Here is a 24,739-nt window from a genome sequence, read left to right as displayed (position 1 = left end):
AAATATAGCAAAGGAGAAGGGGTTCACCAACGCTGCACATAACGACATGGGGCAATGCCACAAGGAAGGCGATGAGTGGAGGAAGCCAGATACTAGAGGGTGTGTGGATGACAGCATCGAAGTAAGAGTTTAAGGTTACAGAAACCTAATCTGTAGTGTTCAAAGCCAGATGGCAGGTACCCTCAGTGAGGAGGCGATAGGGACTCGAAGGAGCCCTGAAGTATGGCTGGGGTTCAGGTAATGAATGTTCTCTGTCTTGATCTGAGTGCTACTTACAAGGAGAAGATAGATCATCCATTTGTAATCTTCTGATTTGGGCAGTTTTCTGTATAGATGTTAAGCTTCAATAAAATGTTTGCCTTAAATAAAAATTGCTCACTGCTCCTGAGACAGCCTGCAGCCAAGTGCAAGTGAGGACTTAAGCTCTGGCAGGAAGAGCTGGAGCCCTTCCAGACTTGATAACCTAGTGGGTAAAATGAAATTAGTTGGAGAACCCTGGGGCAAAGAAAAAAAACCCACCACGGCAGGCAGGCGTATCTGTTCCCCGCATCCAGGTGATACCCCAGGGCTTTGGGCCCATTGCCCGGCCCCCAGAAGCAGAGGAGGAGCTTGGCAGTGGGGCAGAGTCCTCCCTTACTGATGGGCTGGGAGAAGGTGAGGCCACCAAGGAGGCAGTGAGAGGCTTCCTCCTGGCCCCTTAGCAGGGGGTGTGGGCTGCTTGCTTCTGGAACCCGGCGAGGGAAAGGAACCTTTCCCGCTCTCACCGGCTCGACTGCCCTGCTGAGACTACTCCAGCGATGGAGTGTAAGCTCCGATAAGCTGACAGATCGCTGCTAAGCATCTAGGATATGAAGACAAATGCAGTCATGTCCGTCTCCTAAGGCATTCGGTATTGCTGGAGAGCAGAGATGACACGTAATTTAGATGTCGAGGATGATACCTTAGACAAGTGCGTTGGGGGAGCATGGTGGAGGAAGCAGTTCTGTCCACCTCGGATGAGGTGAGTTTGAGGGGAAGGGTTTACAGGTGATAAATTAGCTAAGGCTTAGCAGAAGAGTAGGCTTTTCCAGAAGGAAAAAATAGTAGAAATAAAGACATGCAAGCTTTAGAAAAAGTATTTTAATAATGCCGGCTGGCTATATCTTAAAGAGATGGAAATCTGGGAGGTTTAATTCAAGGTCTGAAACATAGTTTAATATAGGAAGGAACAAAAATAAGAGAATACACAGAATGAGTCTAATAATAACTATTTTCTCTAAGGCCGAAACAGTTTTTCTCCCATTGCTCACTTTTGTCTTTTCTACCTTCTTTACAACTTTGTTCGTGCTCAGTCTGCATCGGTCCTTCTCCCGTTCTCATTCTAACTCCTTTCCTATCTAGCATTCCCTATACGTCATTGCCCTTACGATCTAACGCGAGTCACAACTAATAAATTTAACAGTGTTTAAAAAAAAAACCATCAATGGATTACATTTTAAGATCTAATTGGCTTTATTAAACAATTCATGACCTGGGCAGCGTCCCCGCTAGCAAGTAGAGGGGCTCTGAGGGGCTGTACAAAATGGAAGGTTTTTATAGGAAGGAAGGTGGGGTGAGAGGTTATTAGCAAAAGAAAAGAAAGTCTTGTTTCACTTTGCCTTAGGGGGAGGGGGAGGGAGGTCTCACACAGATTACTTCATCTGTGTTTGGTGGAGGCCAAGGGCCCATGTGACAGATTACCTCACTGGTGCTGGTCAGAACATTCCTGATTGACCAGTTAAGATTTACTTTTTCATGGAAGGTTGAAACTTCCATTAGGTTAGGTAAGACGCCCCAGTTGGTGACTTGGCCTAAGTGATACCATTTTAGGCCAGTAGGTTTCTTTTTCACAACAGCTACTACAGAGTCTGAGGTTGCTGACTCACTTCTATGCTGCGTTCTTTCTTCCACAACATGGTGGTAGAAGGAAAATTCGGAGTTGTTAAATGTCTACCACTCTCAGTTGGGCCTTAGACTAGGGAATTTACATATATTGCTAACTCATTTAATCTTTATCTCCAGTCTGTGATATAAATGTTACCGCCTGCATTTTTACCAGTGAGGTAATTCAGGCTCAAAGAGGTTAAGCAATTTTCCAGAGCTTACACAGGAAATTGGAATAAGAACCCAGATCTAAGGATTCCCACTATTCCATGGAAATTTCTACCTCCTTTTCTACTCAGAGGAAAGCATTCTCTAGTGCTTAAGGAATAATCATGTTCCACGAGAAAAAAAGAAAAAAAAAAAAGCATTTTCAGAGAGTACAGCTTCTTCCCCAAACACAGTAGTGCGTGCTGGTAAATGCGTATAACAAAGCTGAAAGTCTCACTGGCCTTCACCGATCTTTGCATTAAGTCTTCTTTCAAGACATGTCCAGGACATTGGGTTAAACAAAATCATACTAGGGTTGCCTGACAAGGGTGCCCACAGGTGGGTTGTGAATAGGACTGAGATCCAGACAACCCTGTGCTCAAAAGAAGGTCATGGGCCCATGCTTGTGCTCACCAGCCTGGAGGAAAAGGGGCTGTTTCTCCTCGGTGGGCACAGAACACCTCAGAAGCTTCACCTCATAAATGAGAAGAAAGAAAGAAAGAAAGAAAGAAAGAAAGAAAGAAAGAAAGAAAGAAAGAAAGAACGAACAAAAGATCTAACATGGGATAGATAGTTTTCAAAAAATTTCCTCAGACCAATGTGCTTTCTTTGTTTCATAATGTCTCAATAAATGTTTCACTTTCCTGCCTAGATGATACATATCACCAAGACAGAAACTACAGCTTACATTTACCATACCACCCCTCCTTGTGCCTATTCAGTCTTCTAACAAATAGAACACATCACCAGTGAGTCTCTGACAAATTGGTGGGAAATAAATGATTCTCCAGTTCCCTCCGTGGTATTAGGGGTTCTGAAGCTGCAGCCTGCTTTCTCTATCATTCTACATAATCTTCTTTAGTGCTTTTTAGCTTGAACACTTTTTGGTATATCATCATTTCCATTGAAAAGCATAAAAATGTTGTGAAGTTCGTTTGTTTCCCACCTAATATTATTAAGGACTTTAATATATCCCAGGCAGGCAGTTGATCAATAGTGGGGATTTGGATGATCTTTGAGGATTTTCTAAATTTATTTAGAAGAATGTTTGCAATTCTTAGAGAGTTTGAGTATTTGATTATGTATGCCTTTAAATTTCTAAAGATTTTCTTCAAAATGAGTTCCTTCCAAGTAATAATACAAGTGTTCCTCACTTAATGCTATTAACCTAGCAGATTGTTGCAAGGTTAATTTTATTTTCTTTAGATTACCGTTAAAAATCAGATCTATATTTCCATGAGGCAAAACTTTAAACACATAAGGGTATCAGACTTAGCATGAAGAACGTGTATTAAAATTATGCTTTCATAAGTGTAGTGTAGGTTCTAACAAAAGGAAAAAATAAATTTAAAAAGTGCTGCCAAGCCATTTGCCCAAGGACAAAAAGTGACAAACCTCGACAAACAACCTCTGTCTTTCAGTGGTACAACAAAGCAATAAACTATCTTTTTAAAAACAAATTTCAAGGGCAAAAGAAATAAATGGCTGAAAGAGATAGGAAAGGAACATTTATTGGGTGCCACCCTACATTGTCAGCCCTTGGCTGGGCACTTTACGGCTAAATATGTACAAACGCGTGTGCTATTTTGTAAAGACCATCCAGTGTCTCAGCAATCCAGCTTTCTTTTGTTGACACACACTGATCTGGGAAGGTCATGTACTCACCTTTTCCGAGGGTAGAACACGAATCTTTGTAGACACATGTCGTTCACCTCTTGATCTGGGAACCGTGCGGACACATTAACATGTGCATACTCTGAGCCGTCTTCTCCAGTCTGTAGGTTACACTAATGTGCATAAGTACGTGGTCTATTTACTGGACTGACCTGAGACAACTAGGAAGTAATGGCCTCCTGAAGGTCCCCTCTTTTTCTCCCCCGAGCAAATTGCTAGAATATTCTAGAACACATATACATATGCATGCAAATGCACGTGTCGTGTGCACATGCACAAAGACTGTTTTTGATTTCAGATTCCAGTTTTGCAAAGCACTGGATCCTTTTTTATAATCAACGTCTCTACTATGGTGTGCTGTATTAGTGGTATTTTTTTTTTCCTTTTGATCAGGAAATTCTTAGAAAATCTGTAACATAGAAACTATTTTCATCTTCTCTCTTATAATAAATTATTTGAGTAACATGTACTATTTAGTATTTCTTCAAAGTGCTATTTTTATAGTTGCTGAATTATTTCTTACAGTGCATGTAGTTTAGGTTCTAGTGGGCATACGCAGTTTGTTCATAATAAAATGAGCATTGGTTTGCTGTCCCTTTATTTAAAATGCCTAAAATTTATTCATTTTTAGGACATGCTTTTATCTCATGAAAAATTCTTAGAGCAGAGGCAAAGTGATTGCCAAGGGTTTTACAAGTTTAGTTTGTACTTTGAATTTCATTTTTAATAGTGTTCTCGTCTTTGGTTTTGAGACTTCCTTAACAGACAAAACCACCTTGATTATATATTTCATATTTTTCTTAAGTCCAGGTAAAGAATAAGTCTGAAGATATAGTTCTGTTGATCATATTTGAAGTACACAGTTTAAAACTTGTGAATTCCATAATTCTGTTTAGATTTTGAGTGATATTATCAGTTAACGTACTTATAAGTAAGTTGGTAACTTGGTTTCCAGAAGACATATTCTCCCCCACTCCCTAACTCAGTCCATGCGGTAGAGCACTCAGGCACACACGTGCATCCAAATACAAGTGGTGCTGTATTTGAGAAAATTGAGGTTTATATTGTAAATTCCGTTCTCGGGTTATACTGATGCTTATGTTCACTTGTGTTTAAATATAGACTTGATAATATTGATTTTCTCTATGAGTGGACATTTCTCTAGTGTTGTTATATAATGGCCTGTATTCTTTGTCCAATTCACGCCATCTCCAGCCCTTTCTGATTATGTAAAAAGTCGGGCTGCAGGTGCTTTTTCTGCCACAGGGATAAAAACCTGCCCTGAGAGCCAAGAGGCTTGTTTCATGAATGATGTATGTTTGATGGTGCTTGATCAAATCACATAGGTCAGGGTGGTAGAGATAAATGTGCTGCTCTTGATGATTTCATAACACATGCTTCTTTCTCTTTTCTTTTTGTCTCTGGCAGTTACCCGGCTGTGTGTGAATTCTTACAGCACAATAATTTGTTATCTATACTCCGAGCCCATGAAGCCCAGGATGCAGGGTGAGCAGCTTTGTGGGTTTCCGGAAACCATGCAGAATGCCTGGGTCACAGCTTCCTCACCGTGCTCAGGCTGGAGAGGGTCCCTTTTGCAAGGCTCTCTCCCTGAAGCAATTAGATCTTAAAATTGTCTTCTGATGACACAGATATGGCAGGGTCCTGGGGAATGAGTGGTCGCAAAGGTGTCCTAAAGTCCCCTGAACAGGTAGAATTTTCAGCTGGCTTTCTTAAGAACTTGTATGGGCCCATCTGATTTCTTTCCATTCCTGCTCTTCCTACCGTCCAGCAAGTGAGTAAATTACCAGCAACTTTTCAGCCTTGGTTGGCAATGTGAATGAGAACTACACACAAATATTTAACAGATGTTGCACGATATCCATATCATTCCTGACCCCTGTGAAGTTTTAAAGGACAAAAGCAGAGGCATTTAAATGAGGGAGGAAAGTCTATATTCTAAAGAACAAATGCATAACAGGATTTTATAATACGTGGTAAATTTTAAAACTTAGAGTCTGGGGTTAATATAATTGTTAGTATAATTGGTAGGCCAATTATAAGGGCTTAGAAAACTAAGAAACATCAGATACTCAGTGTGATAGTGCATTAAATCTGCATTAGGAAGAAAAAGGCATAATGGATTCTAGGATTTGACGTCTAGTATCCTTCTCAGTAGGCTGCCCTGAAAGGTCTGTTTGCCTTCAAATGCTTAAACTCGTTCCTTCATATTCTGAGTTCTCTGAAAGGGAGGAATGCTTAGTATTACAACACTTAGTATTCAGTGTACTGAAATTAGGAATAGAGACGAGCGCATTCGGAAGTAAGCCCATGTCCGATGCTCGTAAGTCAAGGCAGATCCTAAGTTCCTTTCAAAATTAGCTTTTTTCAACCAATAATCAACAGGTATGAACTGATCCAATAACATATACTCAGTGTGTTGTAGCTGACCTTTGATATAACCTGTCGATATGCCCAACCAATCAGGTCCTCAAATAAGTTTTTTTTTTCTTTTTTCTTTTTTTCCACTTTTCAGGGCAGTGGTGTCACCATGGTTTTTTGACGGACTGTCCCAACTGAACATTTTAAGCAGCTTTATATTAATCCCACTACAGACCTGAAATCATCTGCTTATTTGAAAATATTTTAAGTTCATCAGTTAAAATCAATTAGTATATTTGTTTGAAATGAACATTTGATTGATTAATTGGGAAAAATTGAGATTATGTCATCTAGTTTCTTTGCTTTTGCTTGTGGTCAAGTAGGCATAGCCAATCACAGTTTATAATGTCAAGGTACTAAGGTGGAGTGTGTTAACTGTCTTTCACATTCTGATTTTTTTCCCACCAGCAAAATTCAGTCCAATGTGCAGAATAAATACTTCTAGAATATTTCAAAAATTGTTAAGAGGATATCTTCTCTGGGAAAACAGTATCAAAATATTTATAAAGTTATAAATCTTAAGGTGACTCTTTATCTACCTAAAGGTACTATTTGAGGCACTTTAGAACCCAACTACAGTAGGCATGGTTAGCCAGCCAGAAATAACATGGCACTGAATACCCAAGGAATGATAAAATTTTGTTTTGCACTTTATAGGAAAATTTCTAAACCAATATTCCTAAAATCTGTTACACAGAAGTCATGAGATATGTTTTCACCTTCATGGAAAAGAGCCAGAGTTTCTTGTATTTTTTGATTATTTGAGGACTAGAGTCTTACTTTTATCTAAGTAGAAGAAAAGTAACTGGCTTATTGGTTTATTTCCAAAGATCTTGCAGATGTTCTGTATCATTCTGTTTGATTATTACCCTGCTCAGACAATAATGTTTGATCTGCAGATGCCAGAAGAGATTGGTAATAAATAAAGTTCTAAAATAGAAACACTTTCAATATGTAAAACCCATAGATCTCCCCACACATCCTTTGAAAAGCAAATTGCTTAGTCAAGACCATACCAGAATATTGTAGATGTTGTAGAGAGATTGAATAATCAGCCTGATTATTAGTGTGAAAGATTGATATATTGCTCTGCTTATTTAGTCTTATGTCAAAAATATTGGCAAACTTCTAAAAGACATGGTAGGTACAGGATAGCTTCGTGCAAAAAGTGACCTTTGTCTTCTCTGTTGCACACGTGGGTATGAATTACGATTTTGCCTGGAATCCCCCCCTCCCTTAGGCCTGTTAAACTTAGAAAGGCCTCTTTGGATATTGTACATGTGACTGTGTGTTTTCATTGTCAACCTTGAGAGGAATTCATGTCTGTGTATAACAGACTTTAGAGAGGAAATTTTGTTTAATGTTATGTAATTGAGTCCTCTCAGAGTGATAAAATGTAACTTGAATATTCTATTTTAAATCTGTAACTTGATATCATCTTTTTCCCCCATAATAGCCTTGTGGTGACTCATCTTTGTTGTTTTCAGGTATCGCATGTACAGGAAAAGCCAAACGACAGGCTTCCCTTCTCTAATCACAATTTTCTCAGCACCAAATTACTTAGATGTATACAATAACAAAGGTACGTGGCTTTAGATCCCTCTTGAATGAAGTGTTTTTAGCCAGTCTTTTCCCCCTGGCTTTTTAATTTATTCTTGAATGCAAATTCTGTCATTGTCTTCAAAGTTACAGGTTCAGTTGGTCAGACGTGGAGCCCAGGCACTGTCATTTTTTAATTGTTCTCCAGGAGACTCTGATGTATAGCAGGGTCTACGGTGAACTGCTCTGAATGATCAGTTTTTATTTTTTATTTATTTGTTTTTTAAAGATTTTATTTATTTATCTGACAGAGAGGGAGACAGCCAGCGAGAGAGGGAACACAGGCAGGGGGAGTGGGAGAGGAAGAAGCAGGCTCCCAGCGGAGGAGCCTGATGTGGGGCTTGATCCCAGGACTCTGGGATCACACCGTGAGCTGAAGGCAGAGGCTTCACGACTGAGCCACCCAGGCGTCCCTGAATGATCAGGTTTTAAAAGAAATAATAATTGAAAGTAATCCAAAATCGTGCTTCTTCAAAAGAATGTGGATTTCAATGAGAACAGTATGATTGGGCATGTCAGGGGTTAAGAAAAATGAGCAAAAGAAGCTATTGCTTCAGATTCAAATTGAAATTGCATTTATTGAGTTCCTGCCATGAGTCGGATCCTGCACTAGGTGGGCACGTGTTCATTTATTTAAAAAAAAAAATTGAATTAAACTTCAAAGTAAATATCATTAGCCCCACCCCCTTTTAATATGCAGAGTGAGTCTCTGTGGCTAATTGCTTTGCCCCAGGTCCCTCAGTTAGGTAGTGATGAACTAGAATCAAACCCACGTCTTCTGGTTTAGTGTCCTGTACTTCCGTTATGAAACTCCGTACTTGTGTGTGTAAGAAAGACCAGGAAACGAGGGCATTCTTTACTGACTTTGGGGAGGAGAGGAGGAGCAAGGGACACATCATCCTCCTTTAGGTAATTTCTTTATCTGGAAATGGCATGGAGTGTTACGGGTGTGAAGAATGAGTGATAAGATGTGCAAAAGTCATTAACTTTAGGTGGCATTGGTCTAGATAATATTGATGCAGCATATCTGACGGTGGCTTGCTGAGATCCTTGCCGTCCCCCCATCCCTGATACATCTGTGTTGTGCTGTAGGTACCTCACATGACTGTCCCGACTCCACAGCGCAGAGAAACATGCGTTATGGGTGGGGTGGGATGGCCACACCTCACAGCCTCTTACACCGCCATTTTGACTGTGGTGGGCCCTCCTCTGTGGCCCTGGAGTGAAGTTATCAGAAGGCACTGTGAAGTTTCTATCACAAGGATGGATGGCAGGGGGCAAGGGAGAGTTGTCCCCTGTTTCCTAGTCTCCTAATTTCTAGAAAAAGTAATTTCTAGAAAAAGTAATTTCTAGAAAAAGTAATTTCTTTAGTGCTCTGTGGCAAGATGCATACAAAGTAAAACAAAACATGTTCTTGGTGTGCCAGGGCTTATAAGCCAGTTGACGAAGTAAGATATTTGGATGATTTAATACAAATATAAGACACGGTGTCATGAAGTAAAACAAAGAGAGTTAAACACTAAGTACGTTAGACAAGGAATGGTTTTCTAGAATGGTCAGAGAAGGCCTTGTTTAAGGTAGAACGTGATCTGGACATTTAAGAATGGTGAACATTTGATTAGAAAAGAAAAATAAAATAAAATGAAGTCAAGACCAGTGGTTTTGAAACTTTTATTTTTAAGCCGCAAACACTTTTTTTTTTTTGGCCAGACTCTCAATCTTGAAGCCTTCTGTATAAAACCAGTAAGGTTGAATTCCCTTGGCTTAAATGTGGGTTCTCCTACCAGAGAACTCCCCTGTGGTACCTGTAACGAATGCAGGAACTCGGTGGGTCATCTTGTACGTCCCATCATGATCCTACTATTTCCCAAAAGTACAATCTGAACACTTGGGTTCTTATTTCTTTATGGCATTAGAACAATTTTTTTTTCTATTTTCACTTAGTGAAAGGAGTGCCCAAACAAGTAATTTTCTTGACAGAGACCAATTACTAAGTAGCATGGACTATACATAAAAGTATTTTTTAATGATTGAAAAAAAGTCAAAACAGTAAGAAAAAAAAAACTAAGAAAAAGAAAATTCAGGATTTCACTCCATAAAAAGAGACTTAGACTTTTTCCACTCATCAGAATGCTGGGTAGCAGTTTTGCTTGAGACCAATCAATGGCTCTTTCTCCCACAGGGTATGCATTGCTCCTTTGTCTATGGTTCCGATTTAACAAGGCACGAACTTGAAAAAAAAACAATAGACATCAGTGGATTGCAATCTTGGAGGCTTTGTAGTTCTCTCACTGTGTTCTCTAGTGTTTAGGGTAGAACACAGTCTCTCAGGAAGGGGAGAGAAGCATTTCATTTTGGGAACATTTTCATAAAAGAAAAAACTCTCCTGAGAGAAAAAGATAAACTGAGAGGAAGAAGAAAGATACATTCTTCAGTTTGAGCCTAATTCCAAAAGACTTTTGTGTAAAATCTCTGAAGCACTTTAAAGCTATTCTGCTAACACTGTGTACAGTACGTGGGAGTGGGAGTCAGGTATTCACGGCTGAAGTGAGGATTACTGTATTTGAATAAAATAAATGTTAACAAGAATGGTAAAAGGCAGTGCCAGAGAGCTGGGTTGCAAGTGCCTTCAAAACATCATCCATGGAAAGACAGCGGCGAAGAACCGTTTGATTCTTAGAAACAGATGACCGTAAAAGACTCGGGAGTTGTATATAAGCCAATAGTTAAAATACGATTTTTTTTAAGCACCTGCAAATGCATGCAGCAGTGATAGCTGTTGGGCAAAGTGAAGCAATGAAAAAAATAGGTTTTTTCTGCCGTCTTAAAACCAATCACAGGTGTGTGATCAGCTTCGTGTGTCAATGGCTCTTTGCTGCGACTAGTAGTTCATACTAGGCTGCAATGAAAAGCAGAGTTCTAAAAGTTACGAGGACCGTAAGTGGCCCGTGCTTGGCGTCGCCCGCACGGATTCACGGGGCTCTTAGCCTTGCCAGCCTGTGGGCACACAGGCGAAGCCCCCGCCCCTCCCCCGGCCCCTGTCCCCTCCTCTGACAGCTCGGTGGCCTGCTGGGGCAGAAGACGGAGCTTGGATCACAGCCCTGCCCTGAAGCAGCTAGCTCATTTACATGTATTGACGTGCAGTGACATCTCTGCAAATGAGAAAAAAAATTTCTTCTTGTGAATAATAGATGAAATTACTTTGAAACAAAATGCTGTGTGGTATTAAGATATTATCATCATTGAATATTTTATGTTGCTATCATTATGCCACCTGTCAGTGGCTTCAAGGGAAACTGACAGAAAATACCCCGCTCTCCTCAGCCTCTTACTTACAGTTTCACTTTATGGCTCGATCTACCTTTATAACCTATTTCTCTGCTTCTCTGTGGGTGAACCCTCTGCTTCAGCGGCGTTGTTCTGCTCATCGCCCTGTACAAATTCTGGCTGTCCGTTTCACTACATCTTTGCCCACATAACATTTTTTTCTGTCTTGAATACTTGTTGCCCTGTTCTCTGACCATCTAAATGGCCTGTTCTCAGACTCCGGTCTGTGTCTGTGAAGACTTCTGTCGGTAGTCCTTCTCTGAATGCCTGAAATACCAATCATATGCCCTCATACTTACCATTTAATTTTTTTTCTCTTTAGCTTTTCCTATAGTTAGTATTGCTATAACTTCCCACTCAGATTATAATTAGTTTGCAGCAGGGGCTCTTTGATACACACTGTAAAGCCAAGTAGCAGGCATTATACGTGGTAGGCCATCAACACATGCACTGATTGGAGCATTTTGTTTCTGGAAATTAAATAGCAAGACAGTGCCCCAAAGTACCAGACCAGACCCACAGAGCTCTGTCTCACTTTGAGTTACTATTATAACCAGTTCTGATACCCTTTCCAAACTGGAGTTAAACATTTGCAGAGCACTTTGCTCGTTTGAATTATTTTCCTCCTATGAATCCGTAGCCCTAAGGGTAAAGCAATTTCATAATTACCCAAACCCACGAAACAGAAGAAAACTGCAGGAATGACACATGCACACTGCTGCTGCTTATAATAATAATAATAATAATACGCTGGAGCACCTCGGTGGCTCAGTCGGTTAAGCATCTGCCTTCAGCTCAGGTCATGATCCCAGGGTCCTGCATTGGAGCCCTGCGCTGGCCTCCCTGCTCAGCGGGGAGCCTGCTTTGCCCACTCCCTCTGCCTGCCACTCCCCCTGCTTGTGCTCTCTCTCCCTCTTTGTCCAATAAATAAATAAAATCTTTAAAAAAATAATAATAGTATGCCACCTGTAAAAATGACTTCAACCTCATCCACTCACCACAGCAACAAATAGTTACTGAGAACTTACTGTATACTAAGCACTGTGTTAGGTGCTGTGGATATAAAATAAATAAGAGGGACATTTTCTTCACCATAGTAGGGTTTATAATTTGGCAGTGGGATAGACATTAAATAAAGAATCCCATCAATAATGTTTCAGATATACTTGGAAAGTACTACAAAGAGTGGTAGTAAGTGAGAGTGGAAACTAGTCCATGGAGACCAAATGATAATAATAATAAGCTTCACTGACGAAGTGACATTAAAGCAATCTTAGAGTAAAATCTCTCAGTGTCGAGAAACACAGTGGGAAATGTGAACTCTGCCTTCAACAAGTCAGTTTGGCCAAAAATTACAACGAGCCTCTGGAAAAATGTGTTTTAAACCTCGATGTAAACAGTTAAGTCCTTTATCTCCCAAGAGATACACCTGTGCTTCAGAAGAATCTTAAGTATATTACACAAGGTTGCCACGTGGTGCCAATTCTCAGTAGTTTAGATGAGTTATATGGTTGGGGGAGTGGGTGGGAGATGGATATACGATATGGACATAGAGAAATACAAACATGCGTACGAGGGTTATAGAACTCCGTTCCAGGAGGAGCTACTGACAGTAATATTAAGTAATTAAATAAAATTTATTAAATAAAATGTATTTCAGATTTGGGAAGAAAAATCGAAATGGCAACCACACGAATTTAGTAATTAAGACCAGAGATTAAAAATGACACTGAGGAAGAAAATCAATTCCGTATTAAAGTAGGTTAAAGGAGGAGAGGGGTGCAAACTGGGTTTCAAGCATAAGACAAGAAAAGCATCGTTTGCTAAAATCCTAACATGTAAAAGTCTACCCTTTTTGATCGGAAAAAATATATATATGTATATATTGTGATGGTTTGGACTTTTAAACTAGGAAGATTGAGGGAATTACTTTTAGAATGCATTTTAGCCCTACCGAAACTTCACACAGTCAACATCCTCAAATATTTTCCTTCAAAAGGTAGTCATGGACTTCAGAAGTACCATTTGTAAATAAAGAGATAATTTATGTCTTGGCATACTGTTGTAAAGGGAGGATTGAATTGCTACTGTAAGAAACCAAGGGAAGAATCTTATCAGCAGTCATGATGCGGACACTCAGGAGGAAATGCAACATATCTGAAGCCAGCTCGCCTTGGTCCCCTGCCATCTAACGGGAGCACTCAGCCGTCAGTGACACCATCAGTGCCGTGGGCTGGCCAGGCCTGAGAACCTCATTCCTTTTTTTTTTTTTTTTAAGATTTTATTAATTTATTTGACACAAAAGAGAGAACACAAGCAGGGGGAGTGGCAGGGAGCCTGATTCGGGACTCGATCCCAGGACCCTGGGATCATGACCTGAGCTGAAGGCAGACACTTAAGCGACTGAGCCACCCAAGCGCCCTGAGCACCTCATTTCTTATTGCAGCATAGCTCTTTCACACCAGGACCTTGTTTCAGCATTCAGGTATTGGGTTCACAAGCAGTGGTAGTGGCACCTGCCTGGTTCAGGAGCCAAATGCAGACCAACCAGATCAGCTCCTTATCCTGGGTAGGAAAGGGAAGGTCTCTGGAAGGGGGTAGAATTCGTGCCCAGGCAACCCTAAGTTAGCATCTTAGCTTCTTCCTCTGCAGCATGCTAAAAATCTTACTTCCCTACAAAACTGCCCACATTTTATAAGCAAGAAGCCATTTCTGTAGAGTCTGAGGCCTATCTTAACCATGGGAATAACCTTCAGCTTGACATAAACATTTTTAAAGCATATTTTGGGCTTTTACAACCACAGGCATAAATACGATCACTAGTGCTTTACAAGTTAGATAAAATTAATCCAGAGATTTTGTCCAATGGCAACAATTTTCCCAGCTCTTACTTTTTTCCTGCCATCGTATCAAATCTAAAGATCCTCTTAATTGGTTCTGAACAACTGTTTGCTAAGATCACTTTTTTCAATATAAGAAATGTAAGTACATATTCACGGTAGCACTTGGTTATTTGATATTTGCTAACAAATTGTAGGCTAAATGGTTTTCTTGTTGTTACTAAAGCAAAACAATAAGTAAGATAAGCCCTACCAGGAAATAGTAATTCCTTCATGTATTTAGTAAGCATTTTTATTTTTTTTAGAATTTTTTTATTCTAAAAATTTTTTTATTCTAAAGAAAAAAAATTAAATGTTTATTCTTCACCCCAGTGGGTATTGTCTTACGCACATTGGAAAAATAATTTCTTTATAATGATTATTAAGCCTAGGACAGCCTATGGAGAAATGGTATGGAATCTATGACCTTATGAAGGAACAAAGCAGAAACCATGAAGAAAACTCTGAGCACTAACTTTTTGTGTTATCAGTGTGAGGTGGTAGTAAAGAAATTTATGTAGACATTTAAGGCTGAAGAGAACTTTGAGTTAGGAAGTTTTGGTTGGTTTTCAGAGGAATCACCTCTCTGAGCTGAGTGGAGTGAAGGGTTTTGGCAGAATGTCCCTTTTCACTGCCTGTTATATCCAGGACTCTAATATATGAAATTAATCTATGATTATAATTTCTTATACCATTATCATTATCACGGTCACCTGGGCGGCTACAACTTGATATATTTTCTTTAAAGTCTTAGGTTGATAATAATATATTTAGTAAATGTAAATATTTCCCTTCAGTTGGGATAGCATGTGCACAAATGTCATTTGCTTTATTCACGCAAGTTGCATATAATAATAATAATAATAATAATAATAATAGAGCATTAACTTTGTGCCAGACACTGCTCTAAGTTTCCATGTATAAATGCATTTAATCTTTCAACACTCCATGAATTACATTCTAATCTTGATTTTACTGATGAAAAACTAGGGTGCAGAGGGCTTGCATACTTCCCCCAAGGTTCACACAACCTGGTCAGGGAAAAGCATTGAGATTGAAACGTGGCAGCCTGACTCCAGGGCTCACAAGCTAACCTCTGTCTGCGCTCTTCTAGGCCTAGGTCAGCTTTGTTACCCGGAAGCTTTTGGGTCAATGTTTGCCCTGATGCCCTATTCAACTCATGGCTCTGTTATGTTGAGGTGACTAACTGTTGTTCTTCAGTAAGAAAAGAGAAGCTTTTGAAATGAAGAGTCATTTGGTATCCCTTCAAAATTACATGAGTGTTATGCATTCGAATATATATATTATTAAAAGAACGAGGTATCTCTTCTATTCTTCTCAAATAAATAATTTCTCTCTTTAAAAAGCCTCCCTTAGGTGCTTATACTTTTGCTCCTGTTCATTCAGCTCCACTGTGAAAGTGTCATTGCTAGAGGCCACTTTCTAAATAGATTAGTTTTGTCCAGTTGTCCACTTGCTTTAAGATTTAATATTTAGGAATTCCCCTGCGTCTATATTCTAACTGGATGCATGCTCAGTATCGTTGCTATGACAAATGAACTTCCTGATTTCGTAACAATCACTACCACATAATTACCGATTTGGGCAGTGAAGGAATTGTGGAACTTCCCTAAGTAGGTAGTAACTCAGCGAGTGAGGTAATCCTTGCTTCTCACAGAGCATTGCCCATAGAATTACAGCACTGAGCTCTCGAAGTTATACGAGCCCTTAAGTGAGGAAGAAGACAGGATCCGGAGCAATGCTAAATCCTCCATGCAGTTCATTGGCAATACTCCGCTGCTACCAGTTGAACAGGATCAGCGGAGGCATGCATCCTGAGGTGTTGCATTCCGTCTTCTGACAGATGGTTAGAAGATTCTTAGACTGAACTGAAACCTATTTCTCTAGAAATCAAATTCTCTCTAAAGCATTTAGTAGGAGGAAACACGGGGACAATCTACATAATGTTAAAGACCCAAATCATTAGCTTATCACTTGCTATTCATTGCCTAGAAATTCTAGATCTGCAAGAGACTTGACCCTGAGAATGTCATAAAAGTCTGCAGTGATATTACTTTCCACAGAAAATATCAAGTGTACGGGCTTAATATTAACTCAGTGCCAAGGGTATCTTGGAGATAGCAACCTAGAACCATTGCAGGCTGCAGCTCAGGCTTAATACCAAGTACAACCTTGAAGGTGAAAAGGGTGTTCTATGATTGCATACAGATACCACCAGTATTCCAGGTACCTCCCGCCAGGGTACCTCGTGCGCTTGGAGCTGGTAAGTATCGACCACATTAAATGAGAGCGAGGCATGGGTGCAGTTTACCAAGGCCATGCCCACTTCTCCAGCAGTTTAAAGCTTCAGCTAAACCTCTCTCTCTCTCATTTACTACAGTGGCTTAAGCCTTATTTTAGCATTATAACAATAAGGATTGGAACTTAAAGCTAAAACTGGTAAAGAACTCATAATTCATTCTTTCCTCTTGACTTAGCAAAAAAAGATTTAATATTCTCTATGTGAAATTGTAATGTCGAAATAATTCACAGTGTTTCACTGGACTTAAGCTGATTGCACAGATCAGTTTTCGGCCCAGACTCTCTGGATGTTAGTATTATGATGTGGCACTTTAGGTGGGAATTATAAAATGGCAATGTGTTAAACATAGATAGCCACCCCTTCCTTGAAGAATTTGAAACTGCATCATGATACTTTGTGTTTTTCAGGTGCCATATATTTTATCTGATCATATATATTATCATAGGTATTAATCACATATATTATTTTATTTGATCTTCATACTTTGAAAACAACAGAACACATCATAATTATTCCTATTTTGCAAGTTTAGAAGGTAAAACTCAAATAAGAGAACTATTTGTCTAAGTTCACACAGTTACTTTGTGACAGAGCCAATATTTCCATTCTTGTCTATTTAAGAGACTCTGACAATTTTAAAACAGGGCTTAGCCTCTGAAGTAACATACTATCTTTCTCCTAAGTTCCAGAATGTACCCTTCATACTGTCCATATGTGGTTAGCTACATTTTTAATATCTGGAGAAGTTACATGTTTTATGCTCTCAAAAAATTTGTTTTGACTTTTTCTTTGCCTGCCTGCCTTCTTTCTGTCATTCCTGTCTTTCTCCATCTTGTCCTTCCTTTCTTGATTTCCGTTCCTTAGACCTTTTCTTCTATCAATATTATTGAACACCAACCATGTGCCAGTTATGGTACAAAGTACTAAAAAAGAAAAAAAGAGATCGTTGCCTTCTTTATCCCTTCTATCATTTTCCTTTTATTGATTTTACCCAAAATTCTGTATTTGAATAATAAGTTGGTTCAAAATTTACTAACACAGTATTAGAAAGAGAAACACATAACACACACACAGACTTGCACACACACATAATCATAAAATTGGCTTGTATTATTTCATAGATCTATCTGGGACAGTCTCTTTCCTTCATGTAAGTAAGATACTATCATCCAAGTTTTATGTAGGACACTTGTATAGCAAAGTAATAAGGTGCCGTGAAGGATGCGTGTATAAGGTAGGAGGACCAGGCAAGGACTAGATGAGTGCATAAGAGGATTGTATATAGTAACATACATGTGTGTATCTTGATAAATTCAAAGCCATTAGCTCACAGCTTCAAGGCAATTATATATACCTACTGTTCATATTTATTAATGATAAAATATTTCAGGTTGATTGAAACTCAGTCATTACATGGAAGTTATTGAGAATTTGCCAGTAAGAGACCCCTATGTGAAGTACTAAATCAAGCATTTTAAACGTTAAATTTCTCAAGAACATCATTATGACAAAATTACCTAAAAATGAAGACTTGAAATCTGCCCTATAAATGACTGAACACTTACTCTGTCATCAATCTTATGAACTATAGACTAAAAGTGAATTATAAGTTGTAGTCCTTGCTCACCAAATACAGCAATCCTCATAAATTAATAAATTTCCTTTAGCCTAGGTCACTGGTAATAATAAAAAGAATCTTTCTAAAACAGAATACACCGGGCAAGTACAGGACATTGAGGAAAAAACAAAACAGAGATAAGAGTTAGAAGTCAGGTTTCAAAATGGGAGGAATCATAGAGATTGTGCTTATAGATGCTATAATATGTACTACAAAAACTATACATAAATGTCTTCACAAAATCCTAAAAGAAAATTGTGCCTTAAAACAGTAACCTCTGTGGAAAAATACAGATTTTAAAAAATGTATAGTGTCTGTCCAAGAATTAAAAAAAAAAAAACCTTACATGCAGCATACAACATAATTTTAAAAACACTGGCAAAGAACATTATGAATATATAGATCCTATCTCAAGAATTTTATCCATCAAGCCATCATTCCTGTGATGGTAGGACTTTGCCAAAGAATGTGCTGATGCTAGTTTTCCTGCTGGGGTATCTATAGTCTACAGGTGGCAGAACTGAAAGGAAAAAAAACAAAAAAATCCTGGGTCTATTATGCTTTTCTCCCCCCTTCTATTTCTGGATGGTTTATAATGATTCTAGAGTGCTACCATTTGCTTTCTTCTTATCTTTGTTTCTTTTCTGTCCCGCTGTCCCATCTTTTGAAGATGGGAGAGGATGGTCAATTAGAGTTAAGGAGATGAAAAATGTTATTAGAATTCATCATTTCCATTCTTTTGGCCTCTCCTCTCCTCTATTGAAAATACAACTAATAGTGTTGAGAAAGCCTGAGGTATGCTGGGAGTATTACATAACTAATCTAAAGACTTTCAGAACAGAAGCTTTGTATTCCTCTTGAAATCCACTTAAAATGTATTGAACCCATGGTTTGGTGAACCAGTTAATGCCTCTTGCTAGCAATATGTTGATAACTTCTCTTAAATTAGAAGCTCTGTTTGCATAGTTCTGTTTTTTTCACTCATTGCCCTAATCAGCATCCTCCCCGATGATGGCAATTGTAAAGATGTTGAGAAATGTTACCCAGTTCCTATGAAATACTGGTTTGGTGTCTCATCAAAATCTCAAATTTTAAAGTGGGGGAGACCCCTTTAATTTACAGATTTGGATATGGCCTAGCATTTTAGTGCATGGTGTGGTAAACAGAGGAATGGATTCTATTCCTTAGGTTTCATTCTATTTAAGGCACCTAGTTGTGTCATTAGAAATAATAGAGGTCCAGTGGCCCTTCCCTATTTTCAAGTAGGAGCTGTCCCTTGATTACTGATTTTATATTTTGTGCATGGCATGGCTTTCATGTTTATGTAGGGTTCTGTAGGTGCAGTAAAAATGATTAAACCAAGTCATTGCATAACTTTAAGACCATAATTTTGACATCAGAGAAAGAACTGGCAATCAGGCCTCCAGATTTATGGGGATTAGTATTCTTTCCATTATATCAGATTTTCTTTCTGGCTGTTTTTCACAAGTGCATGTGCAACGGAAGAGCACTTCCTTCTCTGCAGTCTGGTCCGCTCTAAATTTGGTTAATAACGCAAGGTCCGTATATATGTCATCATCCCTCTCCAGGCCTCTGATGTCATTGTTCAGTAACAGGAGGACATGTATAATAGCCAGTGGAATAGTGGGATTTCTTGGTGGTAGACTTTGTTCTTTCTGTATTTCTCAGGCAAGGTCTCAGGAGTTGGTCCCGAGTGATTCTTGAAGTACAACCATTTGTATTATTTATACTGCACTGGAGATAAATGTCTTTCAAGTACTTCAGAGAACAGCACACTGGTAGGGCTCTAGTTGAGTTTTGTAATCCCAGTGACAGTTAGAGGCAGGTGGCAGGGGCGGACGTGGGAGGGAGAAGATGAAATGTTAACTGTGAATTTCGTGACTATAGATATTTGGGACTGTTTTGGTTTAAAGGGTTTTTTTTCATGTATTTTTGTGATATATATATTTATTATACAAAAACATAAAAATTCATGAGTAACCTATTAATGTGAGGCTATTTGGGAAGTATTTGTGCATGAATACTTTATGTCGCTGAGGAAGAAAGAATACATATTGGTGTATTTGCATTTTTAAATTAGAGTTATTCTTTTTTTAACCTATAGAAAAGTAGAAAAATGTTCTATAAATAGTCTCTAGAATTACGGAGAATATTAATCAGTAATTGCATTAATGATGACGTCTTTGTTCCAGAAGTTTGTTGTCATTCAGATCTGGAAGTGGTCATATAAATTTTCTAGATAAAGTTAGGGGAGGTAATTGAAACCTCAAGACATTAAGTGGCCTCGGGTCTTGTGAGTATTAAATAAGACAAGCCAGCTAGTAGTCGGGGCTCCTGGCACCTCCAATCCAGTGCTCTTTTTTTTACAAAGAATAAATGTGGAAGGAGAATCTTTGTCCAAAACTTGTCAGACGTTGAATGATTTATGCAGTTAAGGTAAGAATATCATGGAATTCTAGAAAGATCAGGGACTTTAGATTCAGGCCAAAACTGAATTTAACTGCTTCTCAAGTGTGACCTTGGGCAAATAACCTCTCTGTTTGCTCATTTTCAAAATGCAAATGATTAAGAACTACTTTGGAGGGATATTGTGAAGATTTGTGATTATGGTTTGTGAAGGACCAAATATAGTGCCTGGCATATAGCAGATGCTTAGTAAATGTAACCACGGTTAAAATGTATTTTTTCTGGTGTTAATAAACAAAAATGAAATCCGAAAAAAAGTTTCTGCTTTATCAGGCACTCTGATAAATTGTGTTGAGGCAATGTTGAATGAATAAATGCTTTCTCTCACCAGCTACAAAACAGAACTTCTGTTTTATCTATTGAGCAAGGCGTACCCTCAGTTGTAAATTTGCATCATATTTCATTTTCTCAAATATGTATTTTGGCAAAAGCTAAGACATCTTTAATTATGAATGTGATATCCAAGGTTAAATTAGTATAACCGCTAGGACTAGAATTCATTCATTTATAATTTATAAGAGACAGAGGGAATGGTGGAAAGGGGATGGATTTGATGTCAGTAAAAACTGAGTTTAAATGTGAGTCAGATCATGCGGTTACTGGTTGCACGATGGTGAGCAAGCCACTTCATTTCTCAATCTCAATTCCTCAGATTATAACATAAAGGCCGTCACACGTGCCTCTGGGATTTGTAGTAAGGATTAAATGAGGTATGCTATAGAGCCTCTCCCTGTCCTCCAGGGTGCTGTTGGTGATAACATCTATTTTCCTCCCTCCAGCTGTATCATCCTAATGCCAATAAAGGGGGGGGGAGGTACTTAGAGGAGAAATTATTCTTCAAAAAGACAACTTAGGGGCGCCTGGGTGGCTTGGTCGGCTACGCATCGGCCTTCGGCTCAGGTCATGATTCCAAAGTCCTGGGATTGATCCCCACGTCCGGCTGCCTGCTCAGTGGGGAACTTGCTTCTCCCTCTCCCACTGTCGCCCCCCTGCTTGTGCTTGATCTCTCTCTGTGTCAAATAAATAAAAAGAATCTTAAAAAAAAAAAAAGACAACTTAAAACCTTGAAGATCCTTTGGAAGATATGAGGATATACTGCTGCTATGAATATGCTGTATCTAAAACTAGTAAAGACCTTTTCAGTGGTGCTGGTATTCAGGTCGTACTTAGCAAAGGTGGGAAATACTTCACCTTTTCCATCTGGCAGATGAGAAGTATGGATATGGTAATTTGCCATGATTTTATTGCATTTTGCATGCCTTTAATACTATATGAATGTGTCCTTAGGCCAAGTGTCATATGGCATAAGTGGTAGGATACCTTAAAGAAGAAGGGGCGCATAGAAATACATGCAGGATTCAGCACTCTGGGAAGAAGAGAATAATTCCCTTCATATCAATGTTGACTGCATTATCTGCGTTTCTTGTCCCTGAAGTATCATGATTCTCTTCCCTGGAACCATGCTGGGGAGCCAGAAATATGATTCAAAGCAAAGACCATACTGTTCTCAAGTATGATTTCAGTTAACTGCAAGCTGCTGAAAACATCAACATATTATTAGGCTGCGATTTGATATATATAGTATCGAAATTACAGAAGAAACGATATATCCTCCTCATATTCTGCGTTGATTAAACTCACCAAAAAGATTCTGTTCGTTCTGGGCCACAATTTTATAGGGGCATTGCCAATGTGGCATGTTTCCAGAATAAGGATAAGCAGGATGAGGAAAAGACACTCAAAGCCGTCTCATCTGAAGAAGAGCCAAAGGGATTAGGAAGAATTTTCCTGAAAAAAAAAATTGTAAGAGAAATACCGAGATGAATCCTTAGCTTCTGAGCATCTATATTTAAAAGGTGGTATGTGGGGACTCCTGGGTGGCTCAGTCAATTAAGCGTCTGCCTTAGGCTCAGATCATGATCCCAGTGTCCCGGCATCAAGTCTGCCCTGGGGCTCCCTGCTCAGCGGGGAGCCTGCTTCTCCCTCTGCCTGCTGCTCCCCCTGCTTGGGCTCGCTATCTCTCTGACAAATAAATAAAATCTTTAAAAAGAAATAAATTAATAATTAATTAAAATAAAAGGTGATATGTGAAGCACAGAGAAATATAAAGCCTATTGTATGACACTTGTCCTTAAAGGCATAGAAGTTATGTCTTAAGACATTGAAGAATGACTGTGATCAAAATTAAATCATGAATGCAATATAGAGGTGTAAGTCAGGGCTTCTGGAATTCAGAGGAAGGTTAAGATTATACCCACTAGAAGAAGTCAGAAAAGCTTTCACTGAAGGGGTAGAGGCTGGACTGCACACGATAGGATGGAAAAATTGGAGTATTTAGCGGTTTCTAAGAAAATATTCCAGGTGGGGGCACCTGGGTGGCTCAGCTGGTTAAACGTTCAAGTCTTGATCTCAGCTCAGGTCTTGATCTCAGGGTCCTGAGTTTAGGCCCGGTGGTGGGCTCCACGCTGTGCATGGAGCCTACGAGCCTGCTTAAATACATAGAGAGAGGAGCAAATGCAGTTAAGAAAGCAATGCCGTGTTAAAGATACTGTTAAGAAGTTAATGTAAAGGCTCAAATGCAGTAAACTTTTGGTAGCTTTTCAAAAAATAGATTTTGAAGGGCTGTCTTTGCTCTATTATCTGTAATCAAATGCTACAATGTAAGAAAGTAATGAAAGGATTGATTTTTCAGTTTTAAACCTCTAAACAAAACAAGAAAAAGCCCATTTGATATCATCTAGGATCTCTTCAGTAATTTCCGCTAATGTAATGCTAATCATGCCGTGAGAGGATAATAAAAGTAAAACCTTTCCAAAGCTCAAGAAGGTGTGATGTGAGAGTTTTGTTCTTCATATTTAAAAGATCGTCATTTAGAATCAGAAGTATACTTGTTCTGTATTTTTCCAGAAGGCAGATTTGAATCAGTAAATGGCAAAGAAGTTTTAAATTCAACTTGAGAATTTCCCACAATTTAAAACTGTTTCTCCCTAGAACAGATGATGCCATTAAAACAGGTAGCTTTTTGTAAATTGAAAGTACTCACAGGGGGTGCCTGGCTGGCTCAGTCAGAAGAGCATGCAATGCCTGATCTTGGGGTTGTAAGTTTGAGCCCCATGTTAGGTGCAGAGAATACTTAAAAATGAGAAAGAGAGAAAGGGAGAAAGGGGGAGGGAGGGAAGGAGGAAAGAAGGAAGGAGGGAGGGAGGAAAGAAGGAAGGAAGGAAAGAAAGAGAGAGAGGGAGGGAGGGAGGGAGGAAAGAAGAAAGGAAGGAAGGAAGGAAGGAAGGAAGGAGAGAGAGAGAGGGAGGGAGGGAAGGAGGGAGGGAGGAAAGAAGGGAGGAAAGAAAGAAAGAGGGAGGGAGGGAGGAAAGAAGGAAGGAAGGAAGGAAGGAAGGAAGGAAGGAAGGAAGGAAGGAGAGAGAGAGAGGGAGGGAGGGAAGGAGGGAGGGAGGAAAGAAGGGAGGAAAGAAAGAAAGAGGGAGGGAGGGAGGAAAGAAGGAAGGAAGGAAGGAAGGAAGGAAGGAAGGAAGGAAGGAAGGAAGGAAGGAGAGAGAGGGAGGGAGGGAAGGAGGGAGGGAGGAAAGAAGGGAGGAAAGAAAGAAAGAGGGAGGGAGGGAGGAAAGAAGGAAGGAAGGAAGGAAGGAAGGAAGGAAGGAAGGAAGGAAGGAAGGAAGGAAGGAAGGAAGGAAAAAGAAGGAACGAACTAACTCACAGAGACCTACTAAACTTGTATCAGGATTGTTATAGAATGAATTTCTGAATCTGGTTAGAAGTGAGACCGCCGATGCTCTTAGGGTCTCTGCAGCCCTTAACTGTCCATGTAACTGTGTATCTAAGCTCCAGACACCGTGCAAAGCAGAGTGAAAGGGGCAGATTCATTTTCCTAAGTCATGGGTGGTGCAGCCTTTTCCGAAGTCAAGGGTGAAGTCAGATCCCAGTATAATATTCAATCCAAACACTTTATTAAATCAAGAATGCAGTCTAATTTAAACCACTGTGTACAACTATTGTGAGTTCTACTAGGAAATGTGTGCTTTTGTTTTGTTTTGTTTTTGAAAGCATGGAGGTAAATTCTGTTCAAATATTTGAGGAGATTATTAAATTGTCAAGCTAATTGAGCTATACCACTTCTGTTAGGGTCATTAGATGTTAAATAAGACTAGAATGTTCTTGGCTGTGAGAGGAGCTTGACCAATTCCTGACAGACATTTGAATAACTATTTTATGTAAATATTTGCCCAATTGTAATGCCGTTTCATATTAGCATTCGTATACTGTGCAGTT

At 39.3% G+C, this 24,739-nt stretch overlaps 1 protein-coding gene across 4 annotated transcripts in view; it reads left to right on the top strand.

Moving 5' to 3' along the window:
- The window catches only part of PPP3CA (protein phosphatase 3 catalytic subunit alpha), a 307,186-nt gene that overhangs the window by 244,947 nt on the left and 37,500 nt on the right, over positions 1–24,739 (top strand). For all 4 annotated transcript variants that reach the window (XM_026509653.4, XM_026509652.4, XM_057309724.1 and 1 more), the window contains exons 7-8: positions 5,212–5,289; positions 7,710–7,804. In XM_026509653.4, the coding sequence (XP_026365438.1) occupies positions 5,212–5,289; positions 7,710–7,804 (173 nt within the window). The remainder of the gene's footprint in view (positions 1–5,211; positions 5,290–7,709; positions 7,805–24,739) is intronic.

Source organism: Ursus arctos, unplaced genomic scaffold, assembly GCF_023065955.2.
Source record: "Ursus arctos isolate Adak ecotype North America unplaced genomic scaffold, UrsArc2.0 scaffold_9, whole genome shotgun sequence".
Classification (NCBI taxonomy): domain Eukaryota; kingdom Metazoa; phylum Chordata; class Mammalia; order Carnivora; family Ursidae; genus Ursus; species Ursus arctos.
The sequence above is the reverse complement of the archived record's forward strand: the minus strand, read 5'-3'. Positions and strand labels throughout refer to the sequence as shown.